The sequence below is a fragment of the Castanea sativa genome, chromosome 1 (genome assembly GCF_040712315.1).
Source record: "Castanea sativa cultivar Marrone di Chiusa Pesio chromosome 1, ASM4071231v1".
NCBI classification, from domain to species: Eukaryota; Viridiplantae; Streptophyta; class Magnoliopsida; order Fagales; family Fagaceae; genus Castanea; species Castanea sativa.
In genome coordinates this window covers 55,895,541-55,912,853 of record NC_134013.1, presented here as the reverse complement: position 1 = coordinate 55,912,853, position 17,313 = coordinate 55,895,541, and the positions used below count along the sequence as shown (strand labels likewise).

The 17,313-nt window shown below is 39.1% G+C and overlaps 2 protein-coding genes across 2 annotated transcripts; one reads left to right on the top strand and one right to left on the bottom strand.

Annotated features, from left to right (window-relative positions):
* Positions 1-2,934: 2,934 nt before the first annotated feature.
* LOC142630229 (uncharacterized) lies at positions 2,935-4,248 on the bottom strand. The gene is made up of 2 exons (XM_075804208.1): positions 3,609-4,248; positions 2,935-3,053 (listed from the first exon to the last, which is right to left on the bottom strand). The coding sequence occupies exons 1-2, from the start codon at positions 4,246-4,248 to the stop codon at positions 2,935-2,937; spliced, it is 759 nt and encodes a 252-aa protein (XP_075660323.1).
* A 6,252-nt stretch (positions 4,249-10,500) lies between these two features.
* Positions 10,501-16,811, top strand: LOC142613622 (uncharacterized). The gene is made up of 4 exons (XM_075786060.1): positions 10,501-10,751; positions 10,875-10,975; positions 16,317-16,395; positions 16,493-16,811. The coding sequence occupies exons 1-4, from the start codon at positions 10,749-10,751 to the stop codon at positions 16,538-16,540; spliced, it is 231 nt and encodes a 76-aa protein (XP_075642175.1). The 5' UTR covers positions 10,501-10,748; the 3' UTR covers positions 16,541-16,811.
* Positions 16,812-17,313: the final 502 nt, after the last annotated feature.

Here is a 17,313-nt window from a genome sequence, read left to right as displayed (position 1 = left end):
GCTACTTTATTCCCAAGAGCAACCTATCCCCTCTAACGACGAGAAGGAAGAGTGCACGCCCGAACCTACCCAAGAGGACTTAGATAAAGACTTCAAAGTCTTTTATCAAGAAGACACCAAGGATCTCCTAGCCCCCACACATCGTTGTCTTCCTGTTGCTTCCATTAGTACCAGTCAAGAAGCATCCAACATCCTCGAAGCAATGGTTCTAGAAGAGAAGACTTCGAATTTGCTAGCTTTACTCATTGCCCATGCTGGCGGTAATGCTTCCATTGTTCCTATGGTGCCTCGACCATTAACCCTTCCCCTACGCGTGCTCCTTCTGATGATACTCTTAAGAAGAAGAAAGAGGGGCAAGGGATCTGAAGGCACCAAAGAAGGGTAAATAACCCGCCCAACACAGCAGCCATCTGCCAAGGAGTCTAGAGTCACGATGGATCAACAGAAAAAAAAGGGCATGCCTACTGGGTCCTCCAAAGGTTCCGAGGGAGAGTAGCGCTCTAAGGCCTTAGTATGGAACCCTGCTTTCATATTGAGTTCAGGGGATCCATTTATTGATGATGCCACCCTTTGGGACCCCCAGAAAGGTAGATTTGGCATCCTATCCAAGTGTTAGTAGAAGACTTTCCTTCTTCCCGAAGACATGCATGAACTCCAGTCCTTGCGGAAGCGTGAGGTGTTTCTATCACTCAAGAGGGGCCTTGCCAAGGTATACACTTAATTCGTTATCTTTATATGTCCAAAACTTTTAATCATGTACTCACATACATGTTTTTGTAGGTTGTGCAAGCATCCTCGTTGCTAAAGAATGGGTGGATCATGCTTTGTCCAAAACCCATGAAGCAGAAACTAAGTTGGAGCCATCTGAGAAGGCCCACACCAACTCAGAGAAAAGACTTATAGACACCCTATTCCATCTGGCTGAGGTGGAAAAAGCATGCAAGAATTCTGAATTGGCCTTGGCAGGGTTCGAGAAACAAACTGAAGAGGCGCAAGTTTCTCTAATGAAAGCTGAAACGTAGCTGGCCTTGGCGATAGAGAAGACCTAGTAATAGCAGAGGCAGCTTGATGAGAAAGACGCTTAGAAGGCAAAGGCTGAGTAGGCCGCGTATGACGCTGGCATGACAAAGACTGCTTAGAGCCTAACTACCCAACTTAGGGGTGTTGCTCGAGCCTTCTATGCAGAAGTTTGGGGTGAAGCTCTCAATGCTACAAGGGTGAATGCGGACTCCAAGTTAAGGGAGGTAGAGAAAGTTTATTACCCTCAGCCCCTCCGAATTGCTCCTAGCCCTACTCTTACTCCCTTCGACCCAAGCTCCACCTCCTCAGTGCCCAAGCCTAATCTAACTTCAAATTCTGTCATTTCTTCCAAGAAGGAGAAAGAACAACAACCTCAATCTCCTGTTGTGGAACTCAGACTAGAAGAGGTTACTGAAGTTGAATAGCAAAAGAAGAAGAAGAAAGAGAAAGCCAAAGATGTAACTGAATAGGATCCTCTAGTTTCTAGCACTTGGGGTAATTTTGTAGGGCAATGGGTTCTAAAAAGACATGTACTTTTTGTGACATCCACTTTTGAACAGAAATATATGCAAGTTTTTTTTTTTTTTTTTTGGCATTATTAACTTTCCTTAATTGTAAGTTCCCTATTTTTATCATTAATGGCTACACTACGTAGATGAAAGCAAATAGCGTGTCATATTACCAAGCACATTAGACTTACTTTTGCCTTACTTTCAATTCGAATTTGAATTCTGTTTCATTGGCACAAACTCACCTAAGGCCTTAAAACCCACAGAGCCATATTCAAGATCACAGCTTTGCCCAATACTTAGACAATTTTACATTAGGGTGAATTTACCCAAGGCCTGTGACCCGAGGAGTCGAACAGGACATAGGTTCTATCTAACACTTAGACAATTTCATATAAGGGTTAATTTACCCAAGGCCTGTGACCCGAGAAGTCGAACAAGACCGATGTTCTGTTTAACACTTAGACAATTTCACATAAGGGTTAATTTACCCAAGCCTTGTGACCCGAGGAGTCGAACAAGACCGAGATTCTGTTTAACACTTAGATAATTAAGTGGAAGTCATCATGATTTAACTTGCAACTACAACAATAAGTAAATGAACAAGAAATGAAAAAAAAACTTCATATTAATAATAATAATAATGTCGTAGATTATTTACAATCCACGGGCGTGAAATCACATTTTCATCCAAGTCTTCTAAGTAATAAGCCCTAATTCCTACTACTGAGGTTATCCTGTACGAACCTTCCCAATTTGGACCCAGCTTTCCCCACGAGGGATTCTTCGCCGTTCCCACAACTTCTCTTAAAACCAGATCTCATGGCGCTAGTGGCCTTGCCTTAACTTTCTTATCATACCCATGCCTGAGCTTTTGCTAGTAATGCACTATTCTGACCACGACCATTTCCCTTTTCTCATCAATTAATTCTAAGTTTGTGGAAAGTAAACAATCATTCTCCTCCCTACTAATTTTATTAGTTCTCAAGGTTGGGAAACCTTCCTCGAAAGGTATAATCGCTTTGGACCCATAAGTCATTGAAAAATGAGTCTCCCCTGTCGATCTTTGGGGCGTAATACGATACGTCCATAACATGTGAGGTAACTCATCCAACCACTTCCCCTTCATGTCATCTAGCATTTTCTTTAATCTCAAGACTATGGTTTTGTTAGTTGCTTCCGCTTGGCCATTCCCCTGTGAATAGGCCGAGGTAGAGTATCTATTTGTAATACCGAGCTTCTCACAATACATTCTGAAGGATTTGCTGTCAAATTGGAGTCCATTATCTAAGATTCAGTGTGAGGGACTCCAAACCTAGTAACAATGTTCCTCTAAATAAATCTTTTCGCATCTACATCTCTAATGTTGGAGAGAGGCTCAGTTTCCACACACTTTGTAAAATAATCAGTTCCGACCAAGAGCCACCGTCGATTTCCTGTGGCCCTTGGGAAGGGTCCAACTATTTCCAAGCCCCATTGGGCAAAGGGCCATGGGTTGGTGAGCGGATTTAGAACCCCTCTTAGCTGATGGATATAAGAGGTATACACTAATCAAACTTCCGAACATATTCTTGTGGGGCTTTTTGAATGCTTGGCCACCAATGCCCTTAGGTGAGAGCTCTATGGGATAAAGATCTCCTTCCAGTGTGACTACCACATATGCCCTCGTTCAGCTCCTCCAACAACGGTTCCATGACATTTGGATGAGCGCATAGCAAATAGGGTCTTGAGTGGGAGTGTTTATACAACTTTTGCTCCTCAGAAAGCTAATATTGTGGGGCCTTCCTATGTATTTTCTTAGTTTCATCTTTTTCCTCGGGCAATAGCCCCTCTTTCAAGAATAAAATTATAGGATCCATCCAACTTGGGCTTGCCTATATGTTGTTTACTTGGACAAAAAATTGACCATCACAGCTAGAAGATATCAGATCTTCTACTGTTATAATTCAAGGTAGGCCTGATCTTAAAGAAGTTGCCAACATATCTAGTGAGTCCGCATGGGAGTTCTGCCCTCTTGGGATTTGCTTTAGGATAAAATGTTTAAAGCTAGATTGGGCGAGCTTAACTTTACAGAGATACCCCTGCATTCTTTGGTTCCTGGCTTCAAATTCTCTATTGACTTGCCCAACCACAGGCGAGAATCCGAGTATATGTGCAGGATTTCCCCTCCAAATCTAGCAACCATCTCCATCCCTGCTAGTAAAGCCTCATACTCAGCTTCGTTGTTCGTAGCTAGGAAACCTAATTGTAAAGACTTCTCGACTACCAGCTTCTTGGGTGTCACCAATATAATTCCCACTCTAGAACCCATTTGGTTTGCTGCTCCATTCGTGTACACTTCCCAAATTGAAGAAGATGGGGCAGAGACCATCATAGTACTTATTCCTAACCTTTTATCCTCCCCAACATCCTCGGTAAATTCTGTGATGAAGTCTACCAGGACTTGCCCCTTTATAGCGGTATGAGGCATATATTTAACATCAAAAGCCCTGAGCATGGTTCCCCACTTGGCCATCCTTCCTGTGTATCCCAATTTTTGCAATAATGCTTGCAAAGAAAGTTGTGTGAGCACCACTACAGTGTGGTGGAAATAATGAGGTAGCTTATTTGTGGCGTGTATAATGGCCGGTACTGCCTTCTCTAAGGGCAAGAAACGAGTCTTGGCTTCCTGCAAGGATTTGCTTACATAGTACATGGGTTTTTGGATTGCATTCTCCATTCTAACTAAGACTAAACTTACTGCATGATCTGTAACTGCAATGTATGCATACCACACTTCCTCCCTCTCGAGTCGGGATAGGATAGGTGGATGAGATAGATAACACTTCAACTCTTCAAAGGCTACTACACATTCTTTGGTCCACTCAAAATTCTTCCACTTATGGAGGAGCTAGAAGAATGGTCTATACCGATCTGCTGACCGCGAAATAAATTTGTTCAAAGCAGCTGTCATCCCAGTTAACCTTTGCACTTCCTTGGGATTCCGAGGAGGATGCAAATCTTTAATAGCCTTTATTTGGTCAGGGTTCACTTTTATTCCTCGGCGTGTAATCATGTAACCCAGGAATTTTCTCGATTTGACACCGAAAGAATGCTTAGATGCATTCAGGCGCAACCTATGTCTCCTGAGCACTAAGAACACTTTTTTCAAATCCTCTAGATGTTCTGAAGTTTGTTTACTTTTTACCACCATATCATCAATATACGCCTCCACATTTCTCCTGATCTGCGTTTTAAACGTTCGTGTCACCATTCTTTGGTATGTGGACCCATCATTCTTTAAACCAAAGGGCATCACCTGGTAATAGTAGTTGCCTGTGGGGGCTCGAAAAGTAGTCTTTTCCTAGTCGGATAATGCCAGAGGTATCTAGTGGTCTCCCTGAAATGCATCTAAGAAGCTCATCCGAGGATGTCCAATCGTCGCATCCACCAACTGGTCAATCCTAGGGATAGGGAAATGATCTTTTGGACAGGTCTTATTTAGAACAATAAAATCTATACACACACCATTTCCCATTCTTCTTTTTAACTACTACGGTGTTGGCTAGCCATTCAAGATAAAAAACTTCCTTGATTACCCTTGCCTGTTTAAGTTTGTTTACCTCTTTTTTTACTACTTTAGCATGCTATTTGGAAAAGCACCGGGGTGGTTGCTTCTTGGGTACTGCCCCAGGATTCACGTTCAATTGATGGCAAATAAACGCAGGATCCACTCCCGGAGAATCTTAAGTACTCCATGCAAACACGTTCACATTGTTTGTTAAAAATGCTACCATCTCTGTTTTCTCTCGAAGAGGTAGCCGAGCCCCAATCTAAGGGTACTTTTCTTCATCTTGATCAATTATAACTTTTTGCAATTCTTTGGATAGTAATTCCTTCGTCTTGAATCCCATTCCCTCCTCGGCTTTATTTAATTGCTATAGGACTTGCGCTTCCCCTACTCGCGTCTCACCCACCGAGTATTGCCTAACAGTAGCTATCAAATATTGTCTAGTTGTTGCCTGACTTCCAACAATTTCCCCAACACATCCTTGCGTGGGATACTTATCCTTCAAATGTAGGGTAGAGGACACTGCTCCTATGGCAAGAAACCAACGCCTCGCCAAAATTGTCGTGTAAGGGGAGTAGGCTTCCACCACAATAAAGTTAACCTGCACCTCCTCGTCTCTACCTTGCACTGGTAGCCTAATCCTTTCCCGGTGGATTACCATTCTGCCATCAAATCCTATTAAAGGTGAACATATCTCTCCAGATCTTCAAGTTTAAGATTCAACCCTTTATACAAATCTGGATACATAATCTTGGCTTCGCTCCTTTGATCCACTAAGGCCCTTTTCACATCATACCCCCAATCTGTAGAGTTATTACAAGAGCATCCTCATGAGGTTAGAATGTCCCCAATTCGCAAATTTGCATCACTCTCAAGTGTAGCAAAAATTAAGTTGATTATACCCAACGCTGGCCAAGGAGCACTATCCCTTTGAAACCCTGCTCTAGGATGCCCTACCGGGCCTGCGGGTTGATGTAAAAACTGCTTCAACTTTCCTATCTTTACCAATTGACCTAAGTAATTGCGCAAAGTTCTGCAATCCTTGGTTGTATATCCCCTTTCTTGATGGTAATGACAGAAGAGATTCTGATTTCGTTTAGATGGATGTCCCCCCATTTTGTTGGGCCACCTGAAGTAAAGCTCATTTTTTTATTTTTTCAAGGATTTGATAGATTAGCTCCTTAAACACCGAGTTGACCATCAGCACACTATCTCTCGGTGATTGGTTGGAAAAATCCCTTCATTGCCTATTTTGATTATATCCTCCTGCCCGAGGATCCATTTTTTCCGGAAACACTTTGGCCTTACCATTTCCTTGCGTTTGATCTTCTTTGACCCGCTTGTGCTCATCAATGGGGTCCATGATTTGACGCATGTTGCGAGTAGGCTTTATTGTTAGTGACTTCTTTAAATCATGCTTCGTTGGAAGTCCAACCTTAAAGGTTCTTATGGCCACATCTTCAAAATCCCCATCTATTTTATTAAATGTTTCCCAATACCTATCCAAGTAGGTCTTAAAAGTCTCTCCCTCTCTCATTTCTATATATAATAGAGAATCCAAAGGCTTGGGAACTTTACTACATGTTACAAATCTAGCTCTAAATGTTCGGGTCAATTCCTCGAAAGATCTTATTGAACTTTCTTCTAGAGTATCAAACCATCTCATCGCAACAGGGCCTAAACTGGAAGAAAATACCTTGCACATGAGAGCTTCATTTTTGGAATGAACGACTATCCTCTAGTTAAAGTGGCTCACATGCTCCACAGGGTTGGTTCTACCATTATAAATGGTGAATGTGGGCTGCGCAAAGTGATGAGGTAGCTTGGCTCTATCAATTCTCCTCACAAAGGGTGACTTCGAAATTTGACGAAGAGCCTTACTCATCGCATCATTCCCCATATTCTAAGGGGAAGAATTTTCTCCCATTCCCCTTTTCCGCGCTCCTTCCTACGCTCTTCAAATTTATCATTTTGCAAAGATGCAGAGAAAGATTCACTGGGAAGGGTTCGGGATCTCCGCCGATAAGATCTATCTTCCATCTTTTCGGACCCTTCTCTTGATGGGGGTGTGAAATTTCTCCTACTACGTTCCTTCCTACGCAATTTCTTGCGCAAATGATCAATTTCCAACCTCAAATTTCGTGTTTCTTGTTCATGCGAAGCATGACTCTCCGACCTGGAGTAACTCCTTTCAGTGTGCTCTGTATGCTGTGTTTCTACTCTAACACTATTATTCTCCCTATCCTTTGTTGTTCTAGATTAACAAAATGATCCTCGCGCTGAGAACCAATAGATTCCTTCCTATTGTGCTCCAAATTAGCCATGACTTAGGAGAACTAACTAATAAACGATGCCAATTGTAAGAACTGGAATTAGAAGCCTAAGCCCACTTAGAATAGTGGTGCCTTGTACTTCAACCCAAGCCTAAATAATAAAGTTGTTTGTATGCAGAGATGAGAAGACAATCACAGTATAGTTGCTCGTTAAGCTTTAAGCTAGTGAAGTGGTTCAAAGCTAAGGAAGAATGAGTTAAGCAACTGTTGAAAAAAAAATCTCCTTGATCCCTTCTGAGGAATTGTTCTTATATAAATCTTTCTTGGGTTTATATCAGTCAATACACTATTCTTTTTTTTCTATTTTTTTATTTTCTCTCTCTCAAAAACTTCTTTCTTCTTATAAATCCTTCTTCTTGGCATCCTGACCCTTCATTTGTACGCCCCAAAACTCTTCATTTTATTCTTGTCCTATCAAGACTCTGCTAAAGGTGGTAGAAGGGGTTGCTAATTGTGAAGACACTGTTCAGGGGTCACTTCTTCACTAATACAACTGACAAGGTTGTTACAGAGTATTCAATGCGGTGGTGGTAGGTATACCCTTTCAAGGAGCTTCCTCCCACTACACGGTTCCTCTCGTAGAATGCTATTTCTCCCACTCGGGTGCTCATAAGACATTATGCACTTTCCCCATCCTCTTCTCGGGTAGACCAACTTCTTGAGTCAATGGCGTTTTACAAATGAGTTGGTGAAGGACATCCTGCTCCTTATTCTTCTTGGTCCTCGGACACCCCACGAAAACGATATCAAACTTCTTGAGAGATGAAAATAAGAAATTTTAAACATGAATGATCAAAATGAAAACAACCAATTTAGTGTGCGTTTGGATACCGCTTATTTTACTGAAAATTGAAAACAATAAAAAAATAATTTCCGATTACTGTTCACACTAAAAAAATACTTTTCATTTGCCTTGATGCATTGTTCATGTCCCATGAACAGTGCACCAGGCGCTAGTAAAAAAAAAGAAAAAAAAAAAGCTACCAGACGCAAACGCAGATGCAAACCATGAAAAACGCAAACCAAACAGAGCCTTAAAGTGTTAATAAGACAATAATGTAAGGTTGAAATCCAAATTTCATACTTCAACTTTGGCTGAATTGTCAGTTTTTTGTCCCTAATTTTGTTGTTGTTGTTTTAGTCCTTTAGTTTTAATATTCTTGTTAAATTGGTCCCTCAATCCAATGTCCTTTACAATTTATATATGTGATACAATGTTGCTTTACTAGATTTAATAGAAATTTTATAGACGACAATGGACGAAATAACTAATTTGACAAAAACGTTAAAATTTAAGGATAAAAATGAAAAAACAATTAACCCTAACTTGATATAATTTGAATTTTGGCAAAAAAAATATTTAGTTAGTTGCAACTTGCAAGTTATTTGTATTACCTTAGCCAATGAAACTCTATATGGTATGCAAAAATCTGTGTGCGTTTCAAGTTGATGCTGTGGAAGATAGCATGATATATTCTTCCTACTAAAGCCAACCAAGCAGCACACATACAATGAATTGAGCAACCATGCATCCTGTGAAATAATGAATCTGAGACAGCCTTCCACCTATTCACACAGAGCCCATTTACCCAATCAATTCGGCTTTCCTCCTCTTGGCCAATCCACCTAATAAATAGACTACCCATCTCCAAGTACTTAGCTAAACCTCTCTTGAAGAGGCCCCTTTGTTCTTGCTTTTTGTAGCTTGTTCTTGTGACCAAATCTTGGAATACGTTTGGATGCAGCGTTTTCCAGCTGGGTCCACGTTTTTTTTTTTTTTTTTCCACGCGCATATGTCACTGTTCATTGGTCATGAACAGTGATTTTAGGCCAATGAACAGTGCTTTTTAGGATGAACAGTAATTTTTACACATTAAAAAATTATTTTTGTACAGTGTTTTCAGTTTTCAGTTTTTAGCAATAAGTTCTATCCAAACGGACTCTTGTTCCCTAGAAACAAGCTCAATAAAAGCCCCTCCCTCACCACCCTTAGGGTCTGTTTGGATAGAACTTATTTTGTTGAAACTGAAAACTGAAAACTGAAAACACTGTAGCAAAATAATTTTTAAATGTGTGAATAGTGCTGTAGGACCCATTTTTAATGAAAAAGTTACTGAAAAGTGAAATTTATGAGACCCGTGAACAGTGCATTTGGAGTCCAAATCTTCTGTCCCACTTGTCCTACTCCACTCTATACTCCACCAATAAAAACTTGCCACGTGTTCATCTAATTAATTAAATGCTGCTATTAATTAATAACGGTAGCATTAATAAGTCAATAATGATAGTATTTAATTAATTAGGTGAACACGTGACAAGTTTTTATTGGTGGAGTATAGAGTGGAGTAGGACAAGTGGGACAGAAGATTTGGACTCGTGCATTTGTGCACTGTTCATCACTGAAAAGTCCATCTATGGCTGGGTTAAAAAAAAAAAAAAAAAAAAAACCAAAAATGTGGACGTAGACACCAGACTTGGATCCAAACGCCCTCTTATCCCCTCCACACCACTCAAGCTAGCACAAGAATCGATATAAGTTGATTTAAAAGTTGGTAAATTCCACTATGCTTGGACTAGAATAGAAGCTAGTGGAGATCCTTTTTGGGCTGAAACAATTCCTGCCCTACTGGCTATTTCTTTGACTCGTAATTTGGGTTTGAACAACATTCATTTTTGAAGTTGAAGGGGATGATCACACAAAAACACGGCTATCACTCCTCATTGCTCCATCTCCTCCATCAATGAGGACATTAATCAAATTGCACTTTCTTTTAATTGTTGCTCCTTTTCGCTTAAAATTACTCATTTAGAATTATAGACAAACACTGATTATTTGTATTGAACATGATAGGACGTAGACACATGTCTAATTTTGAACATTAGTCAGTATCTCAACATGTCTAGTGCACTAATGCTAAACACAAGCCGTCTTTTTTAATTTTTATGTCTAATAATTATATAAATTTTATTGGATTTTGGAATAATTCATAATTCAATTAAATTTTTTTACAATAATTAATTTTAATTAAAAATCTTATAATTAATTTACCAAAGTTGTCTTCTTTCTTCACCGGCATTTTGTACGTTTAATCAATAATTACCTCCAATCCCTATGTTCTTTCTTTTCTTTTCCTGGTAGCTCCCTCTGTTATTTTGCCGACGTGTCAAGCGACGCACCGTTAGATTTATCCAAGGAACCCAATCCGGGCTTAACATTCATATTGACCCAGACCAGACCTCTAGTTCAACACGAGCGCCCTGAGTCACAGTCCTCTCGATCCCAAGCAGAGAGAATAATAATATCATTCTTTCTTCTTCTTCTTCTTCCTCTGCGCCATGGTAAGTATACAACCGCTTGATTCTCACACGCTTTCATTTCGCAACCGATTTCTTTGTTTGCGATTTTCTCTAAGATCCATTTCTGTTTGTTTGTTTGTTTGTTTTTTTTTTTTTTGTTTGTAGGCTCCGAAAGCGATAGCCAGTCCCATCCCAGACGCGTGGTACCCAACCCTATCGGTCTTCATGCTCGCGATCGGACTCGTCGTCACCGCCTCTTTCTTCATGTAAGCTCGATTCCGATACCAATACTATTTGATTCGAAGAATTAGAAGCTTCTTTTTTGGTTCAATGTGTTAAATTTTGATTGGATTTTACTTTTTGTTAATTGTTTTTTTTTTTTTTTTTGTGTGGAAAATTAGCCTGTGAACATGTTCAATTTGTGTGTGCAAGAGCTCTATCTAATTTTATTCTGAAGCATTTTCTGTGAAATGTTATAATTTGAATTTCGAGGTTTTTTGGATTTTTTTTATAGATCTATTGGTAGCATTTTTTATCCAATGTGTTTTATTGAAGTGGATTGTGTTGCCTGTTACCGTGATCTAGCGCGTAGAGGTCTTAGGAGGACATGGTTGTCTCTGAAAATTGGCAATTTTGATTGTAATTTTGTTAATTCTTTTTGGAAAAATAGATTGTGAACATGTCGAATTTGTGTGAAGCAATTGATGGCCAAATGTTATTGTTATAATCTGAAATTCTAGGTGTATGCACTTTTTTTGGTTGAGATCTATAGGAAGCATTTTTTATTCGAATGCTTATGGCGTTTTAATTTTTTATATTTTTTAAGTTTTATTGAAGTAGATTATGTTGACTGTTACTGTGATCTCATGTGTTAGGACATGGTTGACTGTGAAAGTTGACGACTTGGATTTTAATCTTGTTAATTCTTTTTGGAAAATTAGCCGATGAACTTGTCCAAGTTTTGTATGCAAGCTATCTATCGAAATGTTCTCTGAATCAATTTTTGTCTAATGTTATATTTTAAAATTCTAGGTGTTTGGACATTTTATGATATCTTCAATGTCACTTTTTATTTTTGTTCTGTTTGATTATTGAATTGCATATCATTTTTTCCAGATCCTGAGCTTTTAAATTTGGAGAAAATATTTTCTTGATTGAGTCATAAAAAAACAAAAAAAATTCGTGCCAATTTCATTATCTATGGGAGCTTTATGTTTTGGTGGTGTCTTTATATTCCACTACTTTGACATTTTACCTTTAGGGTTATGCCACCATTGGTTAAGTCATAGGATTTGCAGTCGGAGGATTTGTATATGCATTTAAATATCCCATGTCTCCTTGGTTCCAAGTGAACATATGCAGTTCCTTGTGTTAATTTCTAGTTGAGGGTTGCGTCAGTTGCTGGCTTAGTTTTAGTTGAGGTTACCGGCTCCCTATGACTATGTGGGGTTCCCTCCTTTACTTGTCATATCTTATGGGTATGATAATGGAAAGAGTTTAATCACTTAATTTTTTTTTTTTGATAAGTAATAAAAATATATATATATTTTTTTTGATAGGTAATAAGAGTATTATTAAACAAATTGAAAAACAGAAGAAAACAAATACAAGGTGTTCATGATGGTGAACACAAGGAAATGCAACAAACAAACAAACAACAACAAACAACCAGAAAAAAACTTAAAGTGCAATACTAAGAGAAGAAAGAAACTCCAAGATAGTAGAACAATCCGAGAAGCCCCAACACCTAGACCAATTAAATAAAGTCTTCTGGCATAGAGCTTGTAATTGAACCAAGGATTTCTCGGTATCCTCAAAGGAGTGCCGATTTCTTTCCGTCCAAACAATCCGCATCAAACAGCCAGGAACCATATTCCAAATATCTGAATTAAATTTTCCCAGCCAACAGCTCCAACAATACACCAAACTTTCCACAGAGCCTGGCATGACCCATTGGATCCCAAAAATCTGAAATATCTGAACCCATAGTGAGTAAGCTACTGGACAATGGATGAGGAGATGATCCATAGTTTTCTCGTTACAATGGCACATACAACACTGATTCACCAAAATGCGCTCCCTAAGCATAAGATTATCCAATGTAAGGATCTATCCATGAACCGCTGTCCACACAAACAATGCCACCCTCTTAGGGATCTTAGCTTTCCAAACATCGTTCCACGGAAAATTGGAGGCAGCTGCACCCCTAATGTTATTGTAATAGGAGCGGGTATTAAACCTGCCATTCCCATTAAGACACTACAATGAAGTGTCACTCCCACCACCCCTAGGAATCCGAGATTGAATGAACTCAAGGAACGAGAAGGCAGCCTCTAATTCCCTTTCATGAAAATCCCTATAAAATCTCAAGTTTCAAATTCTATCATTTCCACCCTCCTGATAGCATAACACATCAGAAATGCAAGCTTCCTTGTCATTGGAACACAGAAACAACTGAGGGTAGAGCATTTTAAGTGAGTTATCTCCAACCCACTTGTCATGCCAAAAAAGAATACGAGTGCCCTCACCCACCACTAAGGCCACATGTTTAGAGAAACTCTCCCAACCATCATGAATACCACGCCACAGACCACATCCATGAGCCCTTCTACATATTTTAGTTGTCCACCCCCCTTGACCCTCTCCATATTTATTTGCAATAACCCTCCTCCAAAGATGAGTGCCTTCTCTTCCAAACCTCCATAACCATTTCCCTAACAAGGCTTTATTAAAATGCACTAACTTCTTGATCCCTAAACCACCCATTTCTAACGGTAAACACACCTTCTCCCAAGCCACCAAAGGATATTTAAAACGCTCCTCGAAAGATCCCCATAAAAAGTTTCTTTGAATACGCTCCAATCTATCTGCCACAGCTACAAGGATGACAAATAAGGATAGATAGTACGTAGGAAGGCTAGAAAGGGTACTCTTCAACAGGGTCAATCTACCCCTCTTTGATAAATAAAGACGCTTCCAACCTGAAAGTTTCTTCTCCATCCTCTCCAATATTGGATTCCACATAGATGCTGTTTTGTATGGGGTGCCCAACGGCATTCCCAAGTATTTCATAGGCAGACTACCCACCTTACATCGAAGTATGGTAGCCAAAGCATCTATATTTCCAACCTCCCCAACCGGAACAATCTCACTCTTCCATGCATTAACTTTCAAACTAGTAAATGCTTGGAAACATGTCAAAGCCAGCCTAATGGACAACAACTGATCTCTAGAAGCATTACAAAACAAAATGGTATCATCTGCAAACAGCAAGTGTGAAATGCGTACCCCTATAGAGTTAGTTGGCCCCACATGAAAACCACGAAGCAGACCACAATCCTCAGTTTTCTTCAAAATCTTACTTAGTACTTACATAATTAAAAGGAAAAGAAGAGGGGACAGCGGATCACCTTGTCTTAACCCACGAGAGCTTCCAAAAAAACCTACCGGAGACCCATTCACAATAACAGAGAAGCGAACAGTAGTTATACTAGCCTTTATCCACCCCCTCCATTTCACCCCAAAACCCATTCTATCCAACAAATAGAACAAAGCATCCCAATTCACATGATCATAGGCTTTCTCAATGTCCAATTTACAAACCACCCCGGGAACATGACTCTTCAATCTGCTATCTAGACACTCATTAGCAATAAGTAATGAATCCAAGATTTGTCTCCCACCAACAAAAGCATTTTGAGACTCAGAGATAAGACTATCTAGCACAACCCTCAATCTATTGGCCAACACCTTAGACAGAAGCTTGTACACACTCCCTACCAAACTAATAGGATGAAAATCCTTAACATCAATAGCATTATTTTTCTTGGGAATAAGAGAGAGAAATGAGGCATTTAAAGACCGTTCAAACATTGAGTACCTATGAAAGTGTTCAAAAACAGCCATGACATCCACCTCCACCACACTCCAACATTTTTGAAAAAAAGCTATGGTGAAGCCATGATGAGTATACAGGAAGTATACATCAAGGACAAAAAAAAATCAAGTGCATAAAGTACAAAAGTCCATGAAACCATGGATAGAAGAAAAAGAACGAAAGCCAAACACTATAACCCAATCCAGAAGAGACTTAAGGAAGAAGAGTTTAAGATCTGAAACAGATCTCTCTAAATCCTCAAAATGCCGGTTATTCCTTTCCCTCCAAATGCTCCACATCAAACAATGGGGCACAACCATCCAAATAGCAGAGTTCCGATGCCTCCCAAACTTTCCTTGCCAACAAGCCAACAACTCCACCACTGTTTTTGGCTTAACCCAATTAATGCCAAACAGAGTAAACACCATAGACCATAAATCAAAAGCAATAGAGCAATGGATGAGGAGGTGGTCAATCTAATGAGCATTTGGGAAATGTGAAGTGAAAAAAAAAAAAATTTCCCCGTTTTTGAGAAATTGGAACTTTAAGTTTTATTTAGTTACTGAATACAAGGCATGGTAAGACCTTTTTTATTTTTATTTTTATTTTTATTTTTTTAATATTTGGATATTTGAAACACTTTTTTACAAACAAAATTTTATCCTTCTAGTGAAAGACAGCTACTAGACTTGATTGAGTTTTATGCAAGGACAAAACTTACGTACAATGACTTAAGTGCAGTGCATTAGGTTTCCCAATTAATTTATCAAAAAGGGGAAAAGTAGGTTTCTCAATTAAATTCAAACATGTAGTTTGAAGAATTCTTAATTCAGGTTCCCTTACACTATGTGTTTGATTTGTTACCTAGTATTAACCTGTTTTAGTTCTAGAATTTGATTGTTGAACATTTCTAGTGGGAGTTATTTTATTATGATCACTGGTGATGTGATTTAATGTTAGGAATCCGGCGGTTCCTAATGGGGTTGGATAGGAATTATAGGGGGATTGATGGGAATTGTATGGAAATTGATTTAATTCAAGGTAGTCATCCTCCATAAAGAAAGAGAGAGATTAAGAGAGGGAGAGAATGCACTAAGAAGTTGGTTTATTCTTCAATTGATATCTCATATTGGATTACAATAATGTATTTATAGGAGAATAACTCTAATCTCATTGGCCCGCATGGCCTCATCCTTTTGGTTCTATTATTCCCCATGTGCATTAATAATTCCAACATGTGCTATATTTGATTAACATGCTTGGAATTGTAACCAACTAACTAACTAGATCTCAATGTAACAATTTTTATCCATATGCTTATAGCATTCCTAACATTTAATTTAGATAGCTTTAAGCTAGGCACTCCAATAGTTGCATATGCTACTAATCCATTGCATGGTCAAGCATTGTAATGGCTATCATCTATGGATGCTAGCCACTCTATCATGCCTTAACTCATCATTGTTATGATATTTCCCTTTTTGGGAGTGGCATATTGAATATAAGGTGCACGCCCTCCCCCTACCTAGGCGATGTGGGACTCAGTCAAGATTTGGTTTTCTCCCACCTCATCCTGCTTAAGAGGTCTTTTGGCCTTTTGGGTCCCCACAATGGGGTGACACATTAGAGAATCATTTTTTTCTTCTTTTAGCTCAATAGCATTGTTAGGTATTGCATTTAACCATTTTTGTTTCTTTAAAGATGGTATTTAACAGCAGTATCACTTGCAGCTATGAAGCAACCTCTTCCAGGAAAACCCGCAGTCTTGCCAAGGAGCTTGTAACAGGAGCAGTGGCATCTGTCTTCTTGGTATGCCTGTGGCTTGCACTCTCTAGTTTGTCATTATTTGCAGGATATTCGAATCTCATTTTATTGCTGATGCTAAATATCAATATATTTGGTGCAGGGTTTTGGGTCCTTGTTCTTGCTGCTTGCTTCTGGTGTTTATGTCTGATTTTTGAACGATGGATATAAAGAATTTTGTCAAGCAGGATTAGTTTTACATGGAGGGTGTTACTTTTGACATTATTAGTTAAACATACTTTATGGTTTTTATGAAATTAAGATGGTTTCCATAAAAAACATTAATGTTTTGTTGTGTCAGTTGGCAGAAGAAAGATGAAGTGATATGTGGTAGCTTTTCAGCATAATTTGTCTCAGAAATATTATTAAGGTTGCTATTAATTTGGAAATGAGAGTAATGAATTGCTTCTTCTTCTTGAAAACTTGCTTAAGTAATTATTTATGGGTAAAGGAAGGAGTTTTTTACCCTCTTCTACTCAGGCTGTGTGCCTACCATTTCCCTATTACAATCAGATTCAGAAATGCTTGGTCCTGAATCTCCTGATTGCCCTCTTAGTTGTCTTATCTGCACGTTTAAATCTATTTTCTTTGTGGTGTGCTTTTGTTTATTCCAAGAGTTGTGCATGAGGTGAGTATTTCCTCTAGTGAATATGTGGCAAGATACTAGACAATGCTGGATTTAGGCCCCTCTCGATTGTTGTTTTTCTGTTACTGCCTTGAGTGGTGTCATTGTTCACAAATGCGAAGTGCATTGGAAGGTGAATGATGCCAATTGCTTTGCATCCCTGTCATCACAATAGATCAAATGTATAAGAAAATAGACATAATTGTCGAGTCTGCCAATTCATAAGAGGATGTATCAAAAAATTACCAAGTTGTAGGTCTGTGCGCCCTCTCTTCAGGCTGATCTAGTAGTTAAAATAG

Coding starts and splice junctions, on each gene's coding strand:
- LOC142613622 (XM_075786060.1), top strand. Junction 10,976..16,316: donor GTCACCGCCTCTTTCTTCAT/GTAAGCTCGATT, acceptor TATCACTTGCAG/CTATGAAGCAACCTCTTCCA. Junction 16,396..16,492: donor CAGTGGCATCTGTCTTCTTG/GTATGCCTGTGG, acceptor TATTTGGTGCAG/GGTTTTGGGTCCTTGTTCTT.
- LOC142630229 (XM_075804208.1), bottom strand. CDS start 4,248: ATGGAGAATGCAATCCAAAAACCCATGTACTATGTAAGCAAATCCTTG. Junction 3,054..3,608: donor AGGAACCAAAGAATGCAGGG/GTATCTCTGTAA, acceptor TATATCCATCAG/CTAAGAGGGGTTCTAAATCC.